The sequence below is a fragment of the Colias croceus genome, chromosome 8 (genome assembly GCF_905220415.1).
Source record: "Colias croceus chromosome 8, ilColCroc2.1".
NCBI lineage: Eukaryota > Metazoa > Arthropoda > Insecta > Lepidoptera > Pieridae > Colias > Colias croceus.
In genome coordinates this window covers 5,630,523-5,657,948 of record NC_059544.1, presented here as the reverse complement: position 1 = coordinate 5,657,948, position 27,426 = coordinate 5,630,523, and the positions used below count along the sequence as shown (strand labels likewise).

Sequence of the window (27,426 nt, the reverse complement as noted above, 5' to 3'; positions counted from 1 at the left end):
TAATAATAATACTATTTCGGTGAAAACTACGAAAGCCACCTTTTTAACCGACTTCAAAAAAAGGAGGAGGTTATCAATTCGGCCGGTATGTATTTTTTATGTATGTACACCGATTACTCCGAGGTTTCTGAACCGATTTACGTGATTCTTTTTTTGTTCGATGCGGGATGGTGTCGAATTGGTCCCATAAAATTTTTTTTCGGATAGACCCAGTAGTTTTTATTTTATGAGCATTTTTGTCTGTAGGTATTTGTAAATGTTGCAAGTGCAAGTTTGAAGTCGGTTGTTTTTAACGCAGTTATTGACTTGTTGACCTTTGGTCTCGAATAGTTTTTTCCACAGTGTAGGTACCTAATGTTTTTTCCAAGTAGGTAGGTACCTATCGGAATGACGAGGAATTTTAATATATTATTATTTTTTGAACAATTTTTAGCTAATGTGAAGTTTTGTACTATTGGATGTATAATTTGATCGCACTACAAGTCGTAAATAAATAAAATAATTACCTAAATAAATATTTCAGGACAATTTTCACGGCATCGTCGGGTGGGTTTGTAGAACTTAGATTTAAAAATAAACTCATTTCTTGAGTAAATTATTTTAATATGCATAATAAAATGTAGGTATAGTACGCGTCACGTAAAAAGAACGCTGGATGAAAGTGATGGGGTGTGTTTGCGCATGGATCGAGTTTTGCACGAAAGCTATGTGCCGATTATTTTATTTTTGAACTAGGCTCGCGAATCGTGGCTTCGCATTTACCTATTTATTATTCTTATAACCACCTCATAACACCAAATAGACCGATAAATCGCCAATGCGCAGCCATCCGTCAGCGTTCTTTTTACTTGACGCGACTTGTACAGTTGTAGGTAACGATATGGTATCAGTATCAGTAGCATGTATATACCTATATAAGTAATACTTATAACTTGCGTCGTATTATAATTTCACAGCTGTCAATAAGAAGTTTGATGAATTTCAAATCTTGAACATCAATTTTTGCTTCCGACGACTTCTTATCTATTTGTATTAAAATATTTTGCAAGAGAGATACCGTTGATGTTAGAGATGGATTCGAAGGTACCGAAGGGTCTGGAGGCTGCAATGAAATTAATATAAGTATTGAATAGTGAATAATTATAAATGGAAAACATGAATCCTGCTGGTACAAATGCCTCGTTAATTGAGAAAATAAAAATCAGCACGAAGTGAATTTGTCCATTTGTAACTATATTTTCCCGTAACTTCAATCGCACTGTCCTGTAATTTTTGTATATATCCGGGTGATTTTATATAATTATATAGTAGTAAGTAGTAGGTAGTAGAACTTTTTGGAAATAATAATTAAACTAGATTTATCCCGAATATACCTAAATAGTTTATGTTATAGGAATGCGACTTTACATTTTTAACTTTTATACACACGCTAGGCGTGTTAATTGGTGTTCATCACGTTTGCAGCACCGTTGCGGCCGCGAAGCGGGCGGCATGTCACTTGACGCGGTGTGCGAGAAGCAAACCTACCTACCATATTAAATAACAAAAAAAAAGTACGTGTTAAACCGCATGCGCTGATTGACTTTTTCTAAAATATTTATTTGTAATTGAATTTTACTACATTTCATTATTTACCTACATAGTTAGTGTAGGTGTACATATTATTAGGCACTGATTCTGATTTTACAAGAGCAAATACAAACCGTGTTCTGCATGCGTTTATATAGTTGTGGGGGCATTGAAACAATCCACTCTGCCTGATTGGAAGAATTTTCAAGACTTTTCTTCAGCCTTTGTATCGTAATAGCAAGAATAGGTGGTAACACGGATTCTGGTTCATTTATTAAAACCAAAATATTTTCTGCGAGGCTGTCATAACCTGAATGATACAATCCGATAATCTGAAAAGTCGATCAACATGATTATATAAGTAACATGAGTAAATAAGCATTAAAACTCGTAGAATATAGCAAGTGTTATATTTTAATCTACAATAAACTCACATATTGCCGTTGTACGAAACTTTTGTCCACTTCCCAAGACTCAGCCAAACTAGATATGTTATCAATCCATTTTAAACATTCGCTATCATTGTATATTTGATTAATTTCGTCACTGTCGATACAACTAATAGTTTCAATTGCAATTCGAATCAGTTTTGTCAGATATTTCATTCTAGGGTTCAATAATTTTTCGGATGGTTTTGTAGAGAATACTTTTTGAGTATTAGCAGCTAAAGCTTCAAGTAAACTCTGATAATCAACATCATATAACGTATCCAAGGGCTTCGATATTTTCAAATTAAAATAACATTGATAGTATATTGTACAGGACATTTGGTGTAACAGTTTTAACACACTACTGTTAACATTGTTGGTATCTTGGGCTACTTCTACCAAAGAAGGTAAACTTTCATCCCAAATTTTTTCGAATTGTATTGGTTCTTTGTCATGGTTGACTAAAGAAGTAGAACATTGGTAAAAATTTTCTAAAAATAACGTCATGTTTTTAAGAAATTTGATTAAACTTTCACTGTTTAACCCCAGGTCTTGGGAACAAAGATGATCTTTTGGCAATTTGCCAACCTTATTTACTAAACGACAACTAAGTTCAAAAATCTGTTTAAAATAGGTACACCATGTAATCGAAAAAAGCCCTAATCGTAAGTGCAAATTGGTGATGTGGTCAAGACAGTTCAGTACAGCAGACAATTCTTCAGTTTGTTTCATAGCTTTTTGCCATTCAACAGCATATTCCCAACACATATTTGCAATAATATAGTCCGATTTAGTACTCAATGGAAATTGACGTCTAAGAAGTGATAACCATTTAAATATTTTAGGATTTTTATCAACACAATGTCTGTTGTTTTCCATAAACACATACAAAGACTGATCTTGGCCTATCGTATCACACATTTCAGAACTAGCAGACACATCAAATACTTCCATTAATTCATTGACTACAATAGCTTGTGGTGGGACTCCCATACTACATAACCACTTAGCTATCAATTCCGTTACTGATCCTTTTCCTCTGGTATATATGTATTTTAAGTTCACATTAATATTCTCAAGTTTTAGTTTTGTCGTAGATTCGCCAACATAGGAATCTTTGAAAATAAGAATAATGCTTAGGATAGAGATGTCTTCCAGTTTACCGATCAAAATGCCCCACTTTGCATTTTCTGCAGTAACTGATTCCCAATCATCTTTATCGACGACGTTAGTTTCAAATATATTTACAACTGCCTTACAGGCCATTGCTATTATCATACTTCTCAAGGGACACGACATATTTATTAATATAGTTCGTAAGTCTTCCCACCACAAGGATATTTCGTTATAAGTAATTTTTGTAGCTTCTTCTGAACTGCTGCAAATGTAATATACTATTTCAATGATCTTTTCTATTAGCTCTATATTAAAGTCTTCAAGTGGCATATTCATCAAATGAGTTATAACAAGTTTAACAAGATCTTTAGGATCTATAACACTATGTTTAAGAAAAACTTTTAAATCGGCAACATTCTTCAGTTTTAGAATAGACTTAAAAATATCTGATGCCAAAACACATACTTTGTCCTCGGATAAATCTGATTTTAATACAATACATTTGGCCTTTTCATCAAAATTAAACATAGATATAAATTCTTTATAAGAATTGTTCCCTTTATCCGCAAAAGTAACTTTTGCGTGTTGGTACTCTTTGTATTCTTTTTCTTGGGCAAGTATCAATAATCGTTCTAATACGCAGCTGTCATCTTCCACAAGATGAAACTCGAATGTATCATCTTCATCAGCTGATCTGAGATCTTTTTGATCGATATCACTATCAATATTCACATCCAGTCCATATGACTTATATATTTTGTTAGCCAAGTTCTTCATATCTTCCGTATTATCACCTTTTATATTCTTATAGAATAATGTAACCAATACTATGTTACTAAAATAGTTTTTAACTTTTTGATCCAATTTACTTTTTTCTTGAGAGCACAAGCTGTCCCAAAATATTTCCAAACATTCTATAACTATGTCGCTAGATATTTCATAGGATTTTATCAACAATTCAATGCAGTGCTTTTTAATTTCAAGTGTCTTCAAACTTGAAATACTTTTTATGATTTCAATTTTTTCTTCTTCATCGTGACATCCTTTTTTTAAAAGATCTCTTATATTACGTAAGATATGCAAATCTTTGGACCGTTCCAAATGTTCTCCTTCTAGAGAATAATAGAATGGAATGTTGAATTTTTTAAGTTTTCCATCTGGATCTATTAAAACACATTGAAATTCAGGCAGGTTTAATTTTTTATGAGAATAGTTCTTTTCCGCTCCTACTAAACCACATGTGTTATATAAAAGTTTACCATTCTTTGTAGCAGTAAATACTGCTACTCTATTCCCTCTTTGCATTAATCTTATATCTATGAGACCCTTTTTAGGGTTGTATATAATAAGAAAGACTGCTCTTTTTATATCTTTGACGACAGATAGTTGTGGCTTTTTGTTGTCCGAGTCAAATAGCTAGAATAAATGTAAAAATATGAAAAACATTATGAAACATGTCACACTTACATAATAATGACAATTTTGTAGAACCTACTTGGATAAAGGCGCATTGAGCATCTCTGCATCCTTTGAACAATCTTATTAGATAGCCTTTATTAACATCCAAGACAGAAACTCTACCCAAATTATCAGTAACAGCAGCAAGTCGTCGATCTGGAGACACGACAACGGATGTTCCGTGACGCTGTGCATCATATAAACCGTTACGCATTGTCAAGGCTTCGGCTCGAATAAGTGGTTCAGTACTAGGAGTGGCACTTTCAGTAGAACCACCAAGCCAGCCACTAAAAAAATGTTTCTTATAAATTTCAAGGTATTATTACAATTTGTAATTCAATTTTTTCTATAGCAAATAGGATTACAGTTCTTGCAAACATCAATCAACAATATCAACTAGGTGTCACTTCGGCGCAAAAAATTGTCTAGGCGAGCGCATTTGAGAATTGAGCTCTTATTCTGTTTAGTTCGATTGAACACAGCGTTTATGTTTTGTGACAAATGCTTGTAAGTTTAATTGTACCTGTTTATTACGATTATGAAAAAAATGTAACTGTATATTTAAACAAAGTGGAAATTTTCTATTGGCCCTGGTTGGCTATTGCTATTGGCTTGGCTACTTTTCCTCCAACCATATTAAATTTCCACTGTATATAAATTTTCAAAGCTTTGAATTAGTATTGTTTTCAAACTCTTGCAAAGTTACTATATGACAAATTAATTTTTTGTACATACGGAAGGGCTGATTTAATTTTATTGGCTACAGCACGGGCAACATCTTGAAGTGGTGGTGTGGTACCACCTTCAATAGCATAATGAAATCCCAAATATGGTGTGTGTCCAGTTGCTGATATTAAAGTGTTGACTGGTGGCACTGAGCGGTACCTGAAATTATCATAAAATATATTATGGTGGCTGGAAAATTTTTAAGTATTGAAAAGTACAATGTTTAAACAACAAAAATCTGACAATGAGTAGATAGAATAGTTTCAAAAATATTTATTACTATTACATTATATTTTTTTATTGACAAATTTAAAAAAAAAACATGAAAAAAAAGTTTTTTTTGTGTTTGACTTTTATAGATGAAGAGAAAAAAATTGTTTTCAATCAAACCATATATCATATCCTCCATAAGTTGAAGCAGCAAGTAAATGATCATATGTATTTTTCAGTTCAAGTCCAACAACTGTAGCATCTGTAATAGTCTCCTGGTCTGTGAATGACCATTTCCGGATAGATATGTTTTTGCTGTCCACTGCATAGTCTTCTTGAATACCTGCATGTACTATTGAGCCATAATATACACTGACATAATAGTTTATCAGTTTATTTCAAAATTGAGTAATAATAGCTTACAAAATAGTTGGAATTGGATAAAAAATAGTTAACATGAAATATGTAAGTTACCTTTTGCAAGTTGAGCCTTTGCATTTCTAAGGCTGGGAAATAAACTAGAACCAGATATAATATACACACAATGTTGGAATAAAATGTGAATATCATCAGGCAAAGTTCCATAGGTACCAGTGTGACATGATATTTTCATGACAGGTTTCTCTTCTAATTTCTCAAGCAATAATAAATGTCCTGTATTAGTGTAGAACCCAACACTACCATTAACAAATCCTACTATAACACAAAACCAATCTGGTCCGTTCTGTAACAGAAAATATTGTAGGTACTGTTCATTTTTATTTTATGCTACTATCTATTTCATAAGGTATTTTATATAGAAGGAAATAAATATTTTTACAATATTTGCATTACCTGAGATGATTGCTGTGTTGGACATAGAGAAACTGATAACACCGATGTTATTTCAGAAGGAAGTGTGCCACTCCATGATATAAGATAAGAATTGCTTTCTATCGAGCTTATCCATTGGGCGGTGAGAAAACAAAGACGATTTTTATATCCAACAGCAAGAAAGCTACCACATGAAGATAGTGATACTAAACATTGAGACAACCAAGAAGTATCTAAAACACAATCGTATGGGTAAGGAATGGGAAAAGATTCCTAGTAGAATATTAGAATAGCATAATTATGGAAAAATAATCGTGTACCATCTTTTTCAACAATAAATAATGCTCTTCCTAAACTTAATATATCACCACAGTCTGCTATTTGTTCAACATTACACATTTTCGTAGTTTAATAAAATACAAAATAGTTAACGATACTTTTATCTGGCTTAAAGCATAATATTATTTCATTGTGAAAACGTAAACTTATTTATTTCCAAATTCCAGCAGGAATAGGTACGCTACGCTCATGGCTACGCTGTTATCATTAAAAAAACAGCTGACAGCTGTCAAGTGTCAGTATTATAAAGGCCCTACTCACGGTTCAACACAACCCACAATCTGCTGACACAATTTGTTACAGTCGCGATTGAGCGTTCTCTACTCACGATTCATCCAACCCTCAATCTGATGACACAATTTCATTCCGCGATTGCTTGCCACAACGTGTGCACGTCACGTTGATGCCTGGCCTGATGCTAAACCTCAACGCAATAATACGCATTATTAATGGATATACTAATTTATGAAATATAAGATAATTATCTTTGTAAAGCTTGTATTTTTTCCAATTTTATTTATAGATTTCAAGGGCTATAAAGTATAAACGGCTATAAAATATAAACATCTTCCTCAAATATGTAAAAATGTCTTTCCCGCGTTTATCTCAAAACCGCCATTTTGCGATTACTGCGCAGCGCGATTGAGCCGAGATTGGAGCAATCACAATACTCACGTTTCAACACGCACACAATCTGCTGAAACAATTTGTCGGGTTGCTTCCGCGCCGATCCAATTCGCAACATGTTGGGTTACGCCCCCAACGTGCCCTCAACTATACTATTCACGACACAATCTGTCAGCTCACTGCAGATTGTGTCAACAGATTGTTACTGAAATTGAATCGTGAGTAGGCTACTTTAGTGTCGTGAAAAATAAAGGTCCAACCGCACTAGACGTAACTGCGCATAGAGCAAGGTATAAGTCGCGTCAAGTAAAAAGAACGCTGACGGTTAAGCTGCGCATTGGCGATTTATCGGTCTATTTGGTGTTATGAGGTGGTATAAGAATAACAAATAGGTAGTTGAGAAGCCACGATTCGCGAGCCTAGTTCTAAAGTAAAATAATCGGCACATAGCTTACGTGCAAAACTCGATCCATGCGCAAACACACCCCATCACTTTAATCCAGCGTTCTTTTTATGGTGCGTACAGACCGGCCCAACGAACGCCCAACGATGGATATTTATCGTTCGCTAGCGTTGGCTTCCGCACGCTCGTTGGAGTTCGTTAATACATCCAAATACATTTAGTGCTTGAACGAACGTTCGTTGGCACTTGATTCCGGTTCTTTTTTCTTTCATTCGCAATTTATATAATATATATTATAATTAAATTCTGCTCGTAAAATGCTCATCGCAAAAAACTGCTGAACCGATTTTGATGAAACTTCCACTCTTCCCTAAGTTCAACGTTACATAAACGAACAAAAAAAGAATCATCCCAATCGGATGATTGCTGTGTTGGACATAGAGAAACTGATAACACCGATGTTATTTCAGAAGGAAGTGTGCCACTCCATGATATAAGATAAGAATTGCTTTCTATCGAGCTTATCCATTGGGCGGTGAGAAAACAAAGACGATTTTTATATCCAACAGCAAGAAAGCTACCACATGAAGATAGTGATACTAAACATTGAGACAACCAAGAAGTATCTAAAACACAATCGTATGGGTAAGGAATGGGAAAAGATTCCTAGTAGAATATTAGAATAGCATAATTATGGAAAAATAATCGTGTACCATCTTTTTCAACAATAAATAATGCTCTTCCTAAACTTAATGACACAATTTCATTCCGCGATTGCTTGCCACAACGTGTGCACGTCACGTTGATGCCTGGCCTGATGCTAAACCTCAACGCAATAATACGCATTATTAATGGATATACTAATTTATGAAATATAAGATAATTATCTTTGTAAAGCTTGTATTTTTTCCAATTTTATTTATAGATTTCAAGGGCTATAAAGTATAAACGGCTATAAAATATAAACATCTTCCTCAAATATGTAAAAATGTCTTTCCCGCGTTTATCTCAAAACCGCCATTTTGCGATTACTGCGCAGCGCGATTGAGCCGAGATTGGAGCAATCACAATACTCACGTTTCAACACGCACACAATCTGCTGAAACAATTTGTCGGGTTGCTTCCGCGCCGATCCAATTCGCAACATGTTGGGTTACGCCCCCAACGTGCCCTCAACTATACTATTCACGACACAATCTGTCAGCTCACTGCAGATTGTGTCAACAGATTGTTACTGAAATTGAATCGTGAGTAGGCTACTTTAGTGTCGTGAAAAATAAAGGTCCAACCGCACTAGACGTAACTGCGCATAGAGCAAGGTATAAGTCGCGTCAAGTAAAAAGAACGCTGACGGTTAAGCTGCGCATTGGCGATTTATCGGTCTATTTGGTGTTATGAGGTGGTATAAGAATAACAAATAGGTAGTTGAGAAGCCACGATTCGCGAGCCTAGTTCTAAAGTAAAATAATCGGCACATAGCTTACGTGCAAAACTCGATCCATGCGCAAACACACCCCATCACTTTAATCCAGCGTTCTTTTTATGGTGCGTACAGACCGGCCCAACGAACGCCCAACGATGGATATTTATCGTTCGCTAGCGTTGGCTTCCGCACGCTCGTTGGAGTTCGTTAATACATCCAAATACATTTAGTGCTTGAACGAACGTTCGTTGGCACTTGATTCCGGTTCTTTTTTCTTTCATTCGCAATTTATATAATATATATTATAATTAAATTCTGCTCGTAAAATGCTCATCGCAAAAAACTGCTGAACCGATTTTGATGAAACTTCCACTCTTCCCTAAGTTCAACGTTACATAAACGAACAAAAAAAGAATCATCCCAATCGGCCTTCTAGTTTTCGAGAAACTCACTCATTTAAATCGCGCAAGTGTTTGATAATGAAAATAAATAAAAATGAACTAAATTTTAAATAAAAAAAAAATTTGTGAGGCCCCCTCAGGCCCGAGGATTTGATGGATCCCATAGACACGGCTTCTCTTTATACAAATCTAAAAATAAAAACATATCGTCATTACTCCATTCTTTGTTTTTCTCCATGATCTAAATGGCGGGCAATATCCAAGTACTTATCAAATTGGCCGTCTACACGTTACGCTCTCTTGCTTCAATTGAGCATTCGTTCGTTGGCCTTCGGCGACCGTCCAAACAGAGTTCGATCAAATAGCTCGATTTCTTTGATGTTACCGCCACGCTTCGGATCGCCGGCACACGCCAACGTGCGATCGTTGGCATTCGCTAAGCCGTCCAGATTGCAGCAACGAAGGTTAACGAAACCCGTTCGTTGGCGTTAGTTTGGCCGGTCTGTACGCAGCTTTACGTGACGCGTACTGTAACTGCGCGGCACTGCGCGGCAGCGTAGTGAAGCGACGCGACACAGCGGTAGTTTTCCAATTACAGCACTAGAGCGCATTATGCGGCATAATGCTTAACGTTGAATGTTTTATCTACAGCAACGCTTCGCACAATCGAGCACTCTTAAAAGTAAGTGCTGATTTACACAGAGTCAGTAGACAGGTCAGTCGCGGCGCCGAAATTCGGCGCCGCGACTGACTTTAACTGTTTACATAGACTTCAAGCCTCTGTACTGACTTCAAATCTGTTTACACAGGGTTTTTTTTCGGGTCAGCACTGATTTGCCTCGAATTTGTAGTCAGTTACTGACCCTGTGTAAATCAGCACTAATGTTTTAAATCGCGTGATGCGTGCAATCGATGCCAACTCAGTGACAGAAAATTAACAAGTGTTTTCCCCTTTAAGTTGGCATTGATCGAAATGTTTTGTTTATATATTATCGTTAGTAATATTAATATTAATAGTTGGAAAAAAATTTAAAGCTTTCGTTTCGTTGTAGTCTTTTCGAAATAATCAAAGTTAATTCAAATTGTGTTAAAAAATAAATATAAGTATGGATGAAGGTACAAACATTGAAAAAAATATTAATGAAATAATCAAAATCCAAATTATTTAAAATAACCGTAAATAGTTTTCAACCAATTATTATGTATACCCAAGAAGCTTGTATCTAATACACTGGAGATTGCACTATGAACGTTGACTTGTCACGGGAAGGTATGACCTTGAATGACGCCTGGTTGTTAACCGACTTTTTTTTTTTTTTTTTTTTTTTTTTAAATGTATGTACACCGATTACTCCGAGGTTTCTGAACCGATTTACGTGATTTTTATTTAGTTCGATGCGGGATGGTGTCGAATTGGTCCCATAAAAATTTTATTCGGATAGACCCAGTAGTTTTTATTTTATAAGCATTTTTGTCTGTAGGTATTTGTAAATTTTGTAAGTGTAAATTTGAAGTCGGTTGTTTTTAACGCAGTTATCACTTGTTTTATTGTCCCTTTCACACCTAACTTGGCAAGTTGGTGTGAAAGGGATGAAGGAACAACCAGGCGTCATTCAAGGTCATACCTTCCCGTGACTTGTCAACGTTCATAGTGCAATCTCCAGTGTATTAGATATAAGCTTCTTGTGTATACCCAAACCACTTTATTTACACATTAATGAGGTTATTGCTAACTCTATGAATTTTTTTTTCAACACTGAACTTAGCGCAACCTGCTGGTGCATTTGAAAACTAATTCACGTTCCAATTAGGCATCAGCATAATTTTGCATTGTGCGCCGCTGAGTCGCATTATGCTCTGTAATTGGAAAATTTACAGCATAATATCCTTGAAATAATTGTTGGAGGTGTAACGCACTACTAACGTACATACTATATAACTACGCGACATGACACGGCAAATATGTGGCCCCGCGGCCGTATCGCGTCGCGTAGTTACGTGCGTAGTGCGGTCATCTGTGGGTCAGGCCATAAAGTTAATGCCACGTTAATGCCTATTCCCGCGTCTGCATTATACTACTCTTTGGTCTGCACGCTTGCCAAACTCCAACAATCCGTAGCAAATTCATACATGTGGATTGTGGAGTATTTGCCCCATATATGTATGAATTATATTATTATTATGATGCACGTAAATACAAGATCTGTTTTCATCTAGATAAATACTTGCTCTGTGAATATATAGGTTAGTTATCTGTGCTCTAGATGTCTCATGTCAATTGTCATTTGTCAAATGCCTGTTTCTATTTTATTGTCGAAAAGTGAAAATAGAAAAAAAGTAGAATCGTCGTATTTTAAAAGGTATCATTTTGAATATTAAATCGCAGTAAAACTTTGAACATATTAGTGCTTAACGGATACATAATATATCGCAATGCAAAGAGAAGAAAAACAATTGGAAGCAACTTTACATGCTATATTAAACAGAGTTAATGATTTGAAAAGTGCAATTCAAGCTCTAATAACAAAGTTAGAAACTGAATATGAAACTATCCATTGGCCAAGCTTCCTCGATAATTATGCTATTTTATCAGGACATGTAAGTAATAAATAATAAATTCTTTTTCAGTAATTAAGCCCAGAAGCAGGTTGGTCTTACTTAGAATAAAAGTTACAGTTGCTGTGTTTGTATTTTTAAAAGGATTTATTGTAAAGTATTTGAAATTTACGTATCAACATAAAAGAAATAATAACTTTCATTGTCTAATTTTTAGTTAACGGGCCTAAGTAAAATTCTACAAGCAGAGTTAGCTCCATCACTGAGATCTGTAGTGGTATTACCTTTACAACTTGGCTGTGAACGTGACGAGGAACTTGCTAGACTCACAGAGGGCAGAGTTCCAGCATGTACACATGATCTTGTCCCAGATCTCTTGCGTACAAAACCTGAACCTCAAGCCGAACAGAGATTGCAACAACTTAACCATAAAGCCAGCACACTCAGTTATGACACTGCTCAGGTATAAAAGTTTTGTTACTATTATATTTCTGTTCATGTTAGATTTTTTTTTTGTTATAAACAGAATACATATTATTACGTATTTTATTTACTAAGAGGTATTTCTGTTTGTTCAAGTATCATGTAATAAAACTAGCTGACTGTAAAGCCCAAGATTAAACCCTTGTCTGTCGGAACACAGATCTGTGCCAAAAATTTTGTACCCGTAGTCTGTCGGGGCACAGATCTGTGCCAAATCACCGCCGGTTGGAAATTGGCTCATTGTAACGCAAATATAGTTCAAATCTGCATAAACGACTATTTAGTTGATAGCTTATGAATTACTGAATATTTAAAGTCCATCCAATAATAATTTGACCGATAAATATTCGAAATATAACAGTAATTATGTCATACTTTAGTCGAGTAACTTTTAACTTTTAAAGTTTTACAAAATGTAAAATTTTGCGGAAAGTTGAAAAACGGTAATTATTTATTGGTCTTTTTATTATTATTGACTAAATAACCTAATGTTTATGTGCCGAAATAATGAAAATTACCATCAATTATACCATAAATGGACGTAGTTAAGCAGAAAGGACTCAATCCACAATAAATGACTTTGGAGATAATTGCGTTTGAAGTTTCTGATGTAATTTCTCTAACATTAAGTTACATTTTACAGTTTTTTTCTCGTTATTATCAAGAAGATATTATGTGTTATTTAATTGGTCATCAATATAGTAATATATTTTGATTATATGTTAAGATATTAAGTAAAGTGTGGGTTGAGTCCTTACAATTAAACTTAAGTTTACAAAGACAGGTATTTTTTCTAACTTTCTCAGAAAGGACTCAAAACTAACCATCGACTAAAAAATAAGTTATAAAACAAAAAAAAAACAAGTGTTTTTGTCAAGAAGTTACATATTTATTGACCTCAATCATAAAACTAACGGAATCAGGTATAAACGCCATAAATAAGAATAAAATATAGAAAGAATAGCGAAATAATCAGCGTGTATATCAATTTCTGTCATCATCTAAGTTAAAATCAAGAGTTGGCCCGTATCCATCAACATCTTAGTTGATAGAGCTACTTCCCATAAGGGTATTATATAACTCGTGACAGTCTTGAGGTATTAAATTAAATAATAAAGAGAACTATTTTGATATTCCTATTTTGTCCCCCGCAACAATCGCTACATAAAACTAAATTCTCCACGCCATCCCTCAGATCATTCTTAATAAAATTAATAAGGCTCGAGCCTACTTCTTGTAACGTACACAACAACAACAGTAACGGGATAAGCAGCTTCAGCTTCGGGGTGAAAAGCTTGAGGATCAGAACTTTGACACGTTTTAATTATTTCACCAACCGTTATGTCGTTATGAACAGCATTTGTAACAATGGGTGGGTTTTCATTGTGTATTATTTGTGTGGTTCTGTCAGATCTAGTTGGATTATCGTGTACTATAGCAACATGATTTTCAAAGAAACCCTCTGTTATAGTTTCATTCTCCGACCTGTGACTCTCGGGGATTGCGATACCCTTTTTTTGCTTTACATATGAGTGCGATGCATCAGTTTCTGCTCCACTGTCAGGTACATAATCAGTCTGTATCGTCGTCATAGTCTCAGTCTTCTTTAAGGTTACTACATTTACTAATTCCATTACTTTGGCGTCTTTTTGCGAACTCATCATACTCATGCCTAACTGTAAAGAAATCTTCGTTTAGGGTTTCCAACAGCTCTAATGTACTCTGTGACATTGGCGGCATTGGTGAATTATTGTTTTCAGCTTCTTTCCGTGTAGTAAGAGGAGTAAGCGGAGAATATACTGGGGCAGCTGGAGATTCAACACCTGGCAAGAACAATCAAAATAGATCATTAGAGTCATAGCAGTCATTGGTATCTTAGTCAGCTTATTTTCTTGCGTGTTTGAATAAAGAAGAATACAAAATAGAAGTCACTACTCGTATTTCTGACTTACATGTCGTAACTGCTTTGCTTTGGCTACGCAAAAAGTTACGACTTACATGTCGTAACATGGCTTTTTGCGTAGTCAGAAGCGGAGTCAGTGGAGAGTATGAAGGCGCAGCTGGAGATTCCACATCTAGTTGCATAAGAATTTAATTAATATTCCCCATAAATTACTTCAATTTGCAATAACATTCTATGTAGGGAAGTGATATACTCACCTGATCCCACAATTTCATTAGCTTTAATTACCGCCAGACTCATTGAAGGGCACAAAGGATTACTTGCATCTTGAAATTCGTCATCTGAAGATATTAAAATAGAAAAGACCATTGATATCTGTATTAATTTAGGCCTCTAATTCATTTCTTGGACAATTTATTTCAATTACCTACCTTGGCAATTTATGTCTTTGGACGAATCAGCTTCAAGTTCTGACGGAGCCCCAGATATATTTCCATCTACAAATTGAGAATTATCATAGTAGAAGTATTAAATTAGTAAATAGGGTTATTAAGTTATTAATGCGCATAAGCTTAGTAGGTGCAATTTTATTATATTATCAGAAAAAAAATAATGTGATAAAACCAAAACGAAAGCAAAAACAAAATAAGAGTGTTTAGTACAGCAAAATTCCACAAGCATTGAATCCTGCCCTGCCCGCCTTGCTCAATCATGCTTTATTGATTGCAAAATAATAGTATTAACAAAAGTTTAATATTATCACGAACATCGCAAACCAAAAAGTTATAGGTACCTATCAAGCTCTTTGCAGGCGGCTGCACCGTCGTTTTCGCAGCAGAGATCTCTTCCATATCTTCTTCTCTGTTCATCGTAATAAGTTAGTTACATCAGATTGTTAGAACCAGTTTAAGTAACGAATATAATAAAAAAGTGACAAGGAATCTTATGTAGCAATGTATGTAGCCTTATACGACAAAGCAAAATTAATTATTTTAGGTTAGAAATAAACCTGGTGAAAAAGAAATACTTACCATCTGGTAACTCAGATTTATCGGTAACCTTATGTTCCAAGGCATTCAACAAAATTCGATCAATTCGTCGCATCTTAATTCACATTTTTTGTTCACATACATAAACGAAATAAAAATAACATACCTACGCGTCACGCCACACAGGCAGATTTCGAGAAACTGGCAGAGTTGCCAAAATTTTGCAATATTAGACAATATTTGTTTTCAAACTTCTTACAATATTTAAGCCTGGTGCCTTATTTAAAAAAAAAGTAATTTGAAAACTTCCAACTAAAATAGAAATTGATGAAATATTACTTAAACCAAAACAATAAAATAACATAAATATTTTAAGTTGTTTCAATTAATTTAAATGTAAATTTTTGTTACCTAGATTTATTTCTTACAAACGACTCATTCTGCTTGAGCCGTCGATGGTAAGTGCGCAGTTGATCAAAAACTGTTTTTCTAAAATATCTTAAGTGTTTTGAGTCGTTTCTGGCAAACAAAAAAATATATATTATATCAGTAAACTTATATCACAGAAACGACCCAACCTGTTTGAATCGTTTCAGGTATTTGATAAAATGTTATTTCCAATCAAAATTAATTCTTAATAAGGATCCAAACTGTTTGAGATTATTCTGGTTTATCGACTTTAAGAACATACTCACAGAAAGGTCATTACTCAGAAACAATTCAAGTGGTCTGAGTTAGTTCAGCAAATACGTTTTGTATGCTCTTCATACTGTGGGTTGAGTTGGCATAGTCAGAAAAACTAGTTTACATTAACATAAAAAAAATAGGGATTTTACTAAATGATAGATTCTACTCTCAGGAGTATGATGGCATACATAACTCAATTTTGGCCAAAGTGTGGATTGAGTCCTTTCTGCTTAACTACGTCCAAATAATGGTTTCAAATATGTATCTATCACTTAACTGTACGTTGCTTAGTTTTTGACCCCTGGTAAATCATATTTTTTTTTACATATTGTATTTGTTCTTTACATCATTTTACGAGAAATTTTATGAAGATTTTAATGATATAATTCAAAATTTGATACTGTGTTCCATTTTAGAGATATTTCGTTTTCAAATCAAAACCGACAATAATTTCCCCGTAAAATCCGCATACAGGATGTTCACAAATTCAACGTCACTATTTTTTAAATTTCGTCTTCAATTAAATTTTTCATTTTCATACAAAATAAAATGTACATGATAATATGTTTTGTTTATATTGAAAGGTATCGTTTTTGTGGTATTTATAATTGTCCTCAGGTTAAAAACGATATACATAATCAACTACAAAAATTATAGTCCGTAACCTGCTTACGAAAAAATTCCAGAGACACATTTTCTTTCTTAATTCTTTTAGTTTTAGTATATTATGGTTAAAAGTGTATATATGCTGGAAAAATAGTAAAAAAACCTACAAACAACAATGAACAAGGGAACAATGGTTTTCACTATGACCTATATATAGGACAAAGTGATACTATGTAATTTGTGTAGGACAAACTCAAAAAGAAATTTAACACTTTAATTGTACAACATATTCTTACCTTCATACAAATACAACATATTATTATTTATTGGGGAACCTTAAGTTTCAGAAAAAATAAAAAGCCGGCCAAGTGCGAGTCGGACTCGCGCACCGAGGGCTTCGTACAAACTTATTTTTTTTATTATGCTGTAGGTATCTTTTAAATTGTAAATCTGAGTTTTAAATGTGAATATCAAGTTAATACACGTAGGCGTTCATATTAGTTGAAAGTTGAAATTATTAAGTACTTTTTTTTATTTGTAAATGGCAATTAAAAAATCATGTTCTTTGCAATTATTCTTATATCTGTTTTTATAAAACATTGCTTTTTACCAAATTTAAAGATTTTATGTACTTGGGAAGTACCCTGTCGGTTTTGATTGCCTTGCAAATGTCAAAATTTGCTAAAAATTGCAGTATTAACGGCTGCATCCCAAAGGGTTTGGTTTTTAAGGGTCCAGAACCCTAATAAGATTACGTCTGTCCATCCCATCTGCCCATCTGTCTGTCTGTCTGTCAAGACCCATTTTATAAGGAGCGCGTAATGTGACATTTAACTGAAATTTATATTGATTACTTGAGTCGATTGAAGCTGCGAAAAAATCAAACTTATAAACCAACGCAATCAAAAGATACAGCCGTTTATGCTGCAAATTTCGACATTAGCAAGGGAATCGACACCTACAGGGTACTTCCCGTGTACGTAGAGTTTTGAAATTGGGGTAAAATAAGCTCTTATAGCGCAGATTGAGGAATAATTTCGAAAATCATAAAATTTTAGAGTTACAACATAATAAAAAATTGGTTTGTTCGGAGCCCTCGGTGTGCGAGTTTTTTATTCTTATGTACTATATGTAGTACATTCGTAGGCAGAACGTTATAGATGTAGATCGCTGTCTGAAGACGATTATTTTTTTGCATTCATGACTTTAAATAGCCTTGGAACATTACAGATTTAATAAAACGAATTAAATGCATCATTTGCAGTACGCCTGAAAATATAAATCTATCCTCTCATTTTGTAAATGACTAGCGATAACAATTAATGTATTTTTGGTGTCAAAACTGCTTCTATTACCCAGAAGAAGAATGCAATTTTTTTATTTGAAGATATCACATTGCTGTCTAAAACTACATAATCAATAATTACTTATTTGTTAGGTAACCCTAAATAAACTTCCACCTTGATATTTTAATTTTCATTTGAAGATAAAAATATCTAAGTAACTAAGTATTTGATAGGATTACCTTTTTCCGATTCGTAAGCATTTGAGTATCAATAAAAGAGAATTCAAATGGAACAACGATCCTTGTGGCAATGGAAGACAAGACACTCCAAGGCTTACTTTAACAATAGGACGTAACAGTATTTGAAATCAATTTGCAGCTTTTAATTCCTGATACTAGGATTCTTCATGAAATTCTACACATTACGTTTTATTTTATTCCAATCAAAATATTTTTAAGTTCCATGCCGTTTGTGTACTACGGACTTAGTAGTTAGGACTAAACTACTGAACCGATTTTAATACAATTTTACCGATTAGTTTATATCTTAATTACAATATGCTTGGAAATACTGCATGTATTGAAGTAAAATAAAAACTAGATTGGATAGCTTTCATCACTTTCCTGATCAAATTCAAGTGGAACCTCGTGGTAATAAATCGTCGTCTCAAGGCGGTCGTTGTGTTCGATATATTACAAGAAATAATGAACAAGTTCGTTCTGTTCGACGTTATTTGTGCTAAGTTGCAAATATTCCTATTAATTGGCCAATGTTGGCGTCAACATCACACATTACAACCACATGAGTATATAAATAGTACAGACACAAAGCTTCATAACAATTTTTTATAGTGCTATCAGTTAAATAAAATTTATTTAAGTACTTACCTATTATTTCAATCCGTTAGATGATTGATATTTTTTTAAGAATCTCTGTACTATTTATTTACTCATAAGCTAATTTAGCCCACGGACAAAATTATTTGAGTAACGCGTGGCTAAGTTATATATGCATAAATAGGATTGGGAGCGTTAATTTTATTAAGGCATAACGTTCATTTTTTTAATAAAACAATAATATGATACGATTCTTTCTTCTATACAACTAGGGACATAATATAATGATTTTCATTTAGTATGTTTTCTGATTCCTATTATTTGTTGATTTTTAGAATGATAAGTATAAAATTTAGATGTATACTATCATTTATATGTAATATGTAATATTTCGATTTGTAGTTGGACAACATTTCATATTATACGATTACTAGCTTTCGCCCGCGACTCCGTCCGCACGGAAAAAATTAACATTTTTTTCTACGTATTTTTCCGGGATCAAAAGTATCCTATTTTACGCCCAGGATAATAAGGTATAATTATACCAAGTTTCATCGAAACCGAAACCTTAGTTTTCACGTGATGCCTTCACATACAGACAGACAGACAGACAATAATTTTTTTAATCACATATTTGGGCTTGGTATCGATCCAGTAACACCCCCTGCTATTAATATTTTCAATATTTTCAATGTACAGAATTGACCCTTCTACAGATTTATTATATGTATAGATAATAATTAAGAGCATGAAAGAAAAAAAAAGCATTTCTTCATAATGCTATTGTTACCACAAAAAATATTTTCTTAAATGCAAATTTTAAGAGAAAATAAATTAGACATGTAGAGACGTTATACATACAGACGTTAGAACAAAGCCCACTATAAGAATAACGTCATTTAGGAATAAGACGATTTTTAAACATTAATAAAAACCTAAATATTTCCAAAAAGTAAAAATTACTGTTAGTTTTTATCTAGTTTTGATTAAAATAAAAATAAAAACAAGTAGCAAAAAATTTTGAAATGTTGTCATTTTGGAGCACCCTGTAAAGTCTGTATTTGTATGAACATGATTGGAGATCGCGCCCGCTTATGCTCATGCGTAAACGATGATATTCATAATCAACTTTCTCGAATTTTTATTAAATAAACCTATGTTTTTGTTATATTCACTCAAAAGATTGTCTATTCTAGTATGAAAATACAAAAATAAAAATCTAAAATACCTTGATATTATTTTTTTATGAGTATTTTTCTTTACAATGTAACATTTATTCAAAATGTGTGGGAAAAAATGCTTCTAATAAGTAAAATAAGCATGCCAGGGAGTAAGTAAGGTAACTAATATAAAGTTTGGTTATCTAGTTAGCATCAAAATTTACAAGAGTCTCACAGGTTAAAGTTTATATCACAAATTTTAATATCGAAAAAAATCGGCAAATCAGCGCCGAAAGCTCGAATTTGCCCGACAGACAGCACCTTTTTGAGGCGGCGCGCCACGACAGCTGAGGGGTTAAACTGATTTATATTAGTGTTGCACTGTGATTTTTTTTTCAGAAACAAGTAGCTCAGTTCACGAAGGTCATCAGTCATGTTTGGGAAATAATATCAAAAGGTCGGGAAGATTGGGAAGGAGAATCTATGAGATCAGCAGGTTTGTGTCAAACAATTAATTGACTTGAGTATACAATTAAATAATAATGTATATTTTTATTATATTTAGCAAGTACTGCAACTACATTGTATAAAAATTTTAAGGTTTAAGCTTTATGTAAGCTTAAAATTTTATTGTTCATTATTACATAACATAAGGTTTGTTAATATTTTTTTATATTTCATCACAGGAATGCAACCAACGCACAGCATTGCTGATACACATGCATTGGTCACAGCTGTTGGAACAGGCAAAGGTTTAAGGCCAGGAATGCCACCATGTGTGCCCCAAGGAGTTGCCCCTGGTATGGGACCATCAAGAGGTCCCACCCCACAAATGGGACCATCAGCACCAGCCATGCCTAAAGCACCATCAGCTATTAAGACTAATATCAAATCAGCCAATCAAATCCATCCCTATCAACGCTAAAATAATTATATGAGTGAAAAAAACAAACATTTTAATAGTGTTATTTATTTGAATTAAAACTAATAAAGCAATTGCAAGAAATAAAATTGTTCTTTTATTCGAACCATTATAATACAAGAACTAATCAATGCACTGGTTAATCACCAATCATATCCATAATATTATTCCATTAGAAAGACAGAAGTTCTTGTATACATAAATATTTTATTAATAAAACATTATTGTTGTTTAAAGTGATAACATAAATTAAACAAGCGTTTTTAAAACATACTATTAATACTATGTGAATATGTTTAAATGCCACATCAGTTAATTGTGTTGACCTGAAACAAAAAATATTTTTTTTTAAACATTACATTATAAATCAGTAAAACTAACACTGTAAATATAATAAAAAAAGTAAAAGTTGTTTTCTCCATAAATGCTGAGTCCATACCCTTTTCGTGGTGATTCTTTTATTTTTTATCTGTATTTTTTATTTTATTTTTTGTTTTGTATGTATATCTTGTTTAACCACGAATCAATGAATTCTATTCTATTCTATTCTAAAAAACACGCATGTACAGATGAAATTATTGTATTGTCACTATTTCTTGATGAGTGTACATGTTTTGAATTAAAACTATATTTTTTAAAGTGGGTTTTACCCATAGATAATGAGTCATGTATCTAAGGAAGTGTGGTAAAATAAATGACAAACTCACAATATCATCAATCTTGAGTATAGCGCGCACTGTTTCCGTTGAGAGCGCGAGCGCGGACGCGGTGACGTGCAGCGGCTGCAGCACGTGCTCGTGGCGCATGTCCGTCACGCGGCCGCGGCGCACGTTCACTCCGGCGCCGCTCGCCGAGCCCGTCGCGTGCGCCGCGCGCAGCTCTGTTACCGTCTCGATCGGGTTCAAACCTGGGGTTAGATGAAAATAAATATTTGCTTTATTTTAACCTATGTATTTTTTAAGTGAAGAAAAATGTATAAGCAAAAAATTATACTATTACTTCTAATAGTAATAAATAGTGTGTATCGATAGTACCATGCACTATAATTGAAAACTGCACAATGCCATGCCCTTTTGAATTAAAGCGTTGGTTTTGACTTCTACAGCCTTTGTAATAAGTGTAAACTTATACAGTCAGCAATTATGTCAGTGATCATGCATCGGGTAAAATTATGGTATATGAAGTAGCTGTAACTTATTTATGTGCAATTATTGTAGCCAGATCCTGTGTATCATTACAAATAGTAGTAATCAAAATATCGCACCTGCATTCTCGGCCAACGTGGACGGTATGACCTCCATGGCGTCCGCATACGCCCTGAGACAGTAATGGTCCGCCCCTGGCGCTGTGAGTGCTGCACGCGCCAACGCCGCCGCGGCTGCAGCTTCAGGCGCCCCACCGCCCGGCAACAGCGCCGGCCGCCGCGCGACGCAGCGCACAGCACACAGCGCGTCGTGCAGCGAGCGGGCCGCTTCCGCGGTCACCGCGCCGCTCGTGCCGCGCACCACTACGGATACCGTGCGCCCGCCGTTGGAGCAACCTGTCATCTGTGGTTATAAAATTGGATTTTATACATTTTTGTGATTTCTAACCATGTAGGATTCGAGGTATTACAAAGTTTTTAATTAATTATTAATAAGTACATATTTAAATGATTGCTATTTCTATGCTAGTTTTTTTATTTTCTTTGTTATTACTTTAAAACGAAATAACACTAACCTTGATATATTTGCCCATAGGTTCATTGATTTCTTCAACCAAATCAACATTTACGAGATTTTCAGCTGTGAAGTGATCAAGTGATGCAATCGGGCGACATCCAAGTGTTTTGCAAACAAATTCAATGTCTTCTCGCTCAATGTCTTTGATAACCATTGCCTTGATTTTGTCCAAGAAATGAACAGCTAAGTCACTGAGGGCATCTCTGTGAAATAGAAAATATTTTTTAATATAAAGAACAGTCGAACAAACAGATTTGTTAGTATGTTTAATGTCAACAATATTATAATTTTTTTTTTCATAATCACCTCAAGATAGATTTCTGAACCAGCAGAACATTGCATCCAGCCTTTTTGATTTGTTTAACAATGTTCAAGATGTATTGGCGCTCTTCCTTCAGCACACGGTCCATAGCAGCATAATCAGATACAATGACATTGTGGTCCATCTGTATAATAAAAATTTAATTTATTATTACAGATATATTTGAAAACACTATAATAATTGACTTTTTTTTATAATGTCTAATCACCAGCTTTGTTTAAAAAATGAAAACTTTGAAAACATAATTATGTAATAACTCAGCCCCCGGAATCACGGGCCGCTCGGGCTCAATGGGTTAATTCAATATTGTAAAAATAGCACTCACATCAGTTTTGGGTGGTGATATGCAGAACTGAATAAGACCAACTTTGGCCTTCTCAATACGGTGTGGTCCATTCACATTAGCCGAGCGGTGGGCAATAACCAGACCTTGAACTAATTCTGTATCCTCAACAGTGCCTCCGATACGCTCAATAACCTTAACGTCGCGCAAATCAACACGAGCACCCACTCCTCCGGGAATTAGGTCCATTACTAAAACATATTACTCATTATCAGTTAATTGTTATATTATGTTGGTGTATTTACTTCGAAAATGTATAGAAGAAGCTTGTAAATATAAAAATATGACAATCAATTAAATTGGAAATCAAAACTGGAATAAATGCTGCTTCCACTGTTTACCTGATTAAGACACAATAATATTATGCTCTTCATATAGCATACATTGTCCTTAAGATTGTGAATAGAAATAGCTCAAACGATAATAAGATGTGCAAAACTCCTGTGAGCATGAACACAACATTTCTTACCAGAACGGATAGCCTGAACTGCAATAGGAGCTAAAATTGTAGAGTGCTGAGAGACAACTTTTGAATTAAGAGATGTTGCTGCAGCCTTCAATAGAGCATCCTCATTTGCCAAATCAACTGGGGTAGACATGCTTTCTACAACCTATAAATTAATAAAAGAAAATATTTCAGTACTAGCTTCCGCCCGCGACTGCGTCCGCGCGGATGTCGGTCTTCGCGTGGATGGTTTTTCTCCATTTTGAGTACCTCTGTCAATAACATCTTATAAATATCTATTGGACCCAATTCCCAAATACGGCTAGGCCTATAATAATACGCAACGTGTGTTCGCGGTTCTACGGAACAACGTCTATGGATAAAACTGAAAAATTAAGATTAATTTTTTTCTACGTATTTTTCCAGGATAAAAAGTATCCTATTTTACGCCCAGGATAATAAGGTATAATTATACCAAGTTTCATCGAAATCGAACCGCTAGTTTTCACGTGATGCCTTCACATACAGACAGACAGACAGACAGACAGACAGACAGACAAAAATTTTTTTAATCACATATTTGGGTTTGGTATCGATCCAGTAACACCCCCTGCTATTTATTTTTTCAATATTTTCAATGTACAGAATTGACCCTTCTACAGATTTATTATATGTATAGATATGAAATTCGATGACATTAAATTAGTTATTTTTATTTGATCATGAATATACAATTGTTATTATTTTTTAACTTAAAAATCATATTTACCAAATAAAAAAATGATGGATTAATGTAAAATCTTTTGTGACGAACCTGCAATGCCATTTGTAAAGCCTTCTGGAAGCCATCTGATATGACAGTGGGGTGAATTCCTTTCTGTAAAAGTTTTTCAGCAGCATCAAGCAATGCTCCAGCAATTACAACAACTGATGTTGTTCCATCACCAGCCTCAATATCCTGTGCACGGGACAGCTCTACAAGCTGAAATAATAAGCAGAGTATTGTTTAATTACCAATCCATAAATTAATTATAAAAATATAAAAAAAAACTAAGGTCTCAATTCTTTGGTAAAACTTATCCATCCATCAAGTCAGGCAATAAAACACATTTAAAAAATGATTGTTTATTAGGTTATTCAAAAAAAAAAAATAAATAAATTGCATACCATTTTTGCAGCAGGGTGAATGACACTCATTTGCTTCAAGATAGTTGCTCCATCATTTGTGATAGTTACTTCACCATTGGCTGCTTGTATCTGTTAAAGAGGAAATTGATTAAATAACTTGAAATCAAATGGAAAAAATTTTATGCAAAAAAAAATATCTAAATTCCATTCTTGTATTAAACATTATATGAAATGCTATTTGTTTGTATTTTCTTTATTCATGCTAAAACTGAGCATCACTTTCAAAAATGTATTATTTTACTGAAATAATAATTATTTACTTGAAATAAAAAATAAAATAACCTTTTATTTTCAATAATGTAATGACTAGACATCGGATTATATGCATTTGCATGTTTGCATATGCAAATGCATATAACTCTCTAATTACGCCGTTAGTGCATATTTTAGCCTTTTTCCTCCAATCGTGCATATTTCGTTAAGTAGCGGGAGTTTTAATTGGTTGACAAACCTTTATTAGCCAATCAGAACGCTCAGCGAGTAAACGAACCCTGTTTTGGCATGGTAAAATGGCAAAAAATAATGAAATGGGCTCCATTTAAGTAAATTTTGAGCCATTGAAAATAGGGCTAGGTTACCCTTTTCGGGCTAAAAACTTAAAACACGGGTTGAATTCCAAAAAAGGCCTAGATTTACCCCAAAAAGGTGGCAACACTGGGCTCGCGGGTGAAAAACGTCACAAATTTGCGCTCGAAAATTTGCTAAAAAGCTTAATTGTATATTGCTACAAAAACTATACTTAATTTTAAGAAAACTTCGCTGTTTTTTGATTTTGTATTGTGCATATTTTAGGCATATCAGCTGTTTTTGGTGCATATTTCGGCCTTTTTTAGTGCATATTTGCATGCATATTTTGGCATTTTGTTAGTGCATATAATCCGATGTCTAGTAATGACAGTGTCATTAATGCACATAACATAATAAACAAAATATGTTTAACATACCATTTTGTCCATACCACGAGGACCTAAACTTGTCCTTATAGCATCAGCAACAGCTAAAAATTAATAAAATTGTTATTACTTTAATTACCAAGATGATAAAGTGATAATTAAATAAAAACAATTAATGACGGTTAAGACAATGACATATGAGAGAAAGGAAAAAATATATATGATATATTTCAAAGGGTGTTCAAAGGAAAAGAAATAAGTCAAAAGGTAAAAAGCATATTAAACAAACTAGTAACAAGTGTAGAATAAATAAGAAGAGAAAAACATTATACCAACAAGTGAGTATTAATTATTTTTGTTAAATTATTGTCTTTTCACAAAAAAAAATATATGAAGACATGCATTTCAGTTGGAATTATAAAGTAACTATAAAATATACTCCGCAAACTTTTAAATATAAACAAAATGAAGGAAAAATATAACAGGTGTTACTACTTTGTACGCAGTTTCGGTGCTATAAAAATACTTATTTTTATGTGATAAAATTGTTAAATATCATAATCATAACATGACCTTATTAATTAACTAGGAAGTTTATATAATGTTTTTGTATTATATTAATATTCAGCAACGAAATAAATAGTTTATTTACCTTTTGCGGCATTTATATTACTGAGCCGAATATCAGTTGGTTTACTTTTGTCTTTATATACAGCTGAGTTAACTTTTGCCGAATCTCCACCTGCCTTAGGAGCCATTTTATTTGTTAATAAATGTTAATTCACACAAACACAAGATTAACAAGATAACTTTGGATAAAATTTGCTTAATTTATTTTAGGAAGAAGGAATCTTATTACTGTCAAATGTCATCTGTGAACGAACTGACATACAATATCTGTCAAGTGTCAAAAATATTCTTGGATTCATGCAAAGAGTATAAACAGTAGTCTCATGTAAAAATCAAGTCGCATGACTGCATGCCTTAATCAAAATGATAGCGATCGGATCGTATTATTTGCAAACTATTCTAATTCCGAGGCAGGAATAATACATTTTTATATGTTAAGTGAGAATTTATCTAGCTCGTAACATTTACATCAATTTGAGCACATAAAACTTCTTTTTTTTTTATTTCGACGATATTTGCTAACAAATGTTGGGGATATAGGGTATCTAGGCTTCATCCACTGAATGCACACGAAACGGTCAAATATTCGTGCAATTCACAATATTAATATTGCTGAAGCTCGATCTATAATGCCTCTTCTACACTACTCGCGAAGTTGAACGAGGTTAGACGAATAGAATAATGTAGAGAGGCAGTTCGGCTTACTTCGTCCAACTTTACCTCGCCTCGGCCGACTTCCGTTTGTTGTCGGTTTTTGTGCCTGAGTCAAAGGGCACGAAGTTACCCGAAGTGCGTTCTGAATATGAGCGAATGCGCTCCTCGCGAAGTTGAACGAGTGTGTTGTGTAGCACCGCGGACTTCAGTCAACTTCGGCCAAGTACTTCGCCGCGGAACTTCGCGAGTAGTGTAGAGGAGGCATAAGATATAGGCTTGGTTATAGGTG

General features: G+C 34.0%; 4 protein-coding genes across 6 annotated transcripts; 1 reads left to right on the top strand and 3 right to left on the bottom strand.

The window, feature by feature from the left end:
• Positions 1-662: 662 nt before the first annotated feature.
• LOC123693963 (rab3 GTPase-activating protein regulatory subunit) lies at positions 663-6,782 on the bottom strand. 2 transcript variants are annotated; one of them, XM_045639230.1, is made up of 9 exons: positions 6,641-6,782; positions 6,342-6,553; positions 5,982-6,231; positions 5,688-5,859; positions 5,307-5,456; positions 4,609-4,858; positions 2,004-4,529; positions 1,704-1,901; positions 663-1,102 (listed from the first exon to the last, which is right to left on the bottom strand). In XM_045639230.1, exons 1-9 carry the CDS (start codon positions 6,717-6,719, stop codon positions 926-928), a joined length of 4,014 nt encoding a protein of 1,337 aa, XP_045495186.1. In that variant the 5' UTR covers positions 6,720-6,782; the 3' UTR covers positions 663-925. The 2 variants fall into 2 exon arrangements, with proteins under 2 accessions (XP_045495186.1, XP_045495187.1); XM_045639231.1 differs by having other exon boundaries at positions 5,688-5,850.
• A 5,012-nt stretch (positions 6,783-11,794) lies between these two features.
• LOC123693966 (mediator of RNA polymerase II transcription subunit 8) lies at positions 11,795-21,030 on the top strand. Its single transcript, XM_045639234.1, has 4 exons — positions 11,795-12,111; positions 12,287-12,532; positions 20,419-20,515; positions 20,706-21,030. The coding sequence occupies exons 1-4, from the start codon at positions 11,947-11,949 to the stop codon at positions 20,942-20,944; spliced, it is 747 nt and encodes a 248-aa protein (XP_045495190.1). The 5' UTR covers positions 11,795-11,946; the 3' UTR covers positions 20,945-21,030.
• LOC123693967 lies at positions 14,049-15,610 on the bottom strand. Of its 2 annotated transcripts, none has more exons than XM_045639236.1 (5): positions 15,487-15,610; positions 14,887-14,952; positions 14,713-14,796; positions 14,505-14,627; positions 14,049-14,375 (listed from the first exon to the last, which is right to left on the bottom strand). In XM_045639236.1, exons 1-5 carry the CDS (start codon positions 15,557-15,559, stop codon positions 14,149-14,151), a joined length of 573 nt encoding a protein of 190 aa, XP_045495192.1. In that variant the 5' UTR covers positions 15,560-15,610; the 3' UTR covers positions 14,049-14,148. The 2 variants fall into 2 exon arrangements, with proteins under 2 accessions (XP_045495192.1, XP_045495191.1); XM_045639235.1 differs by lacking the exon at positions 15,487-15,610 and adding an exon at positions 15,249-15,430.
• LOC123693964 (T-complex protein 1 subunit delta) lies at positions 20,974-26,731 on the bottom strand. The gene is made up of 11 exons (XM_045639232.1): positions 26,506-26,731; positions 25,905-25,957; positions 24,940-25,029; positions 24,587-24,754; positions 23,797-23,938; positions 23,310-23,518; positions 22,969-23,108; positions 22,661-22,865; positions 22,206-22,488; positions 21,649-21,848; positions 20,974-21,267 (listed from the first exon to the last, which is right to left on the bottom strand). The coding sequence occupies exons 1-11, from the start codon at positions 26,609-26,611 to the stop codon at positions 21,250-21,252; spliced, it is 1,614 nt and encodes a 537-aa protein (XP_045495188.1). The 5' UTR covers positions 26,612-26,731; the 3' UTR covers positions 20,974-21,249.
• Positions 26,732-27,426: the final 695 nt, after the last annotated feature.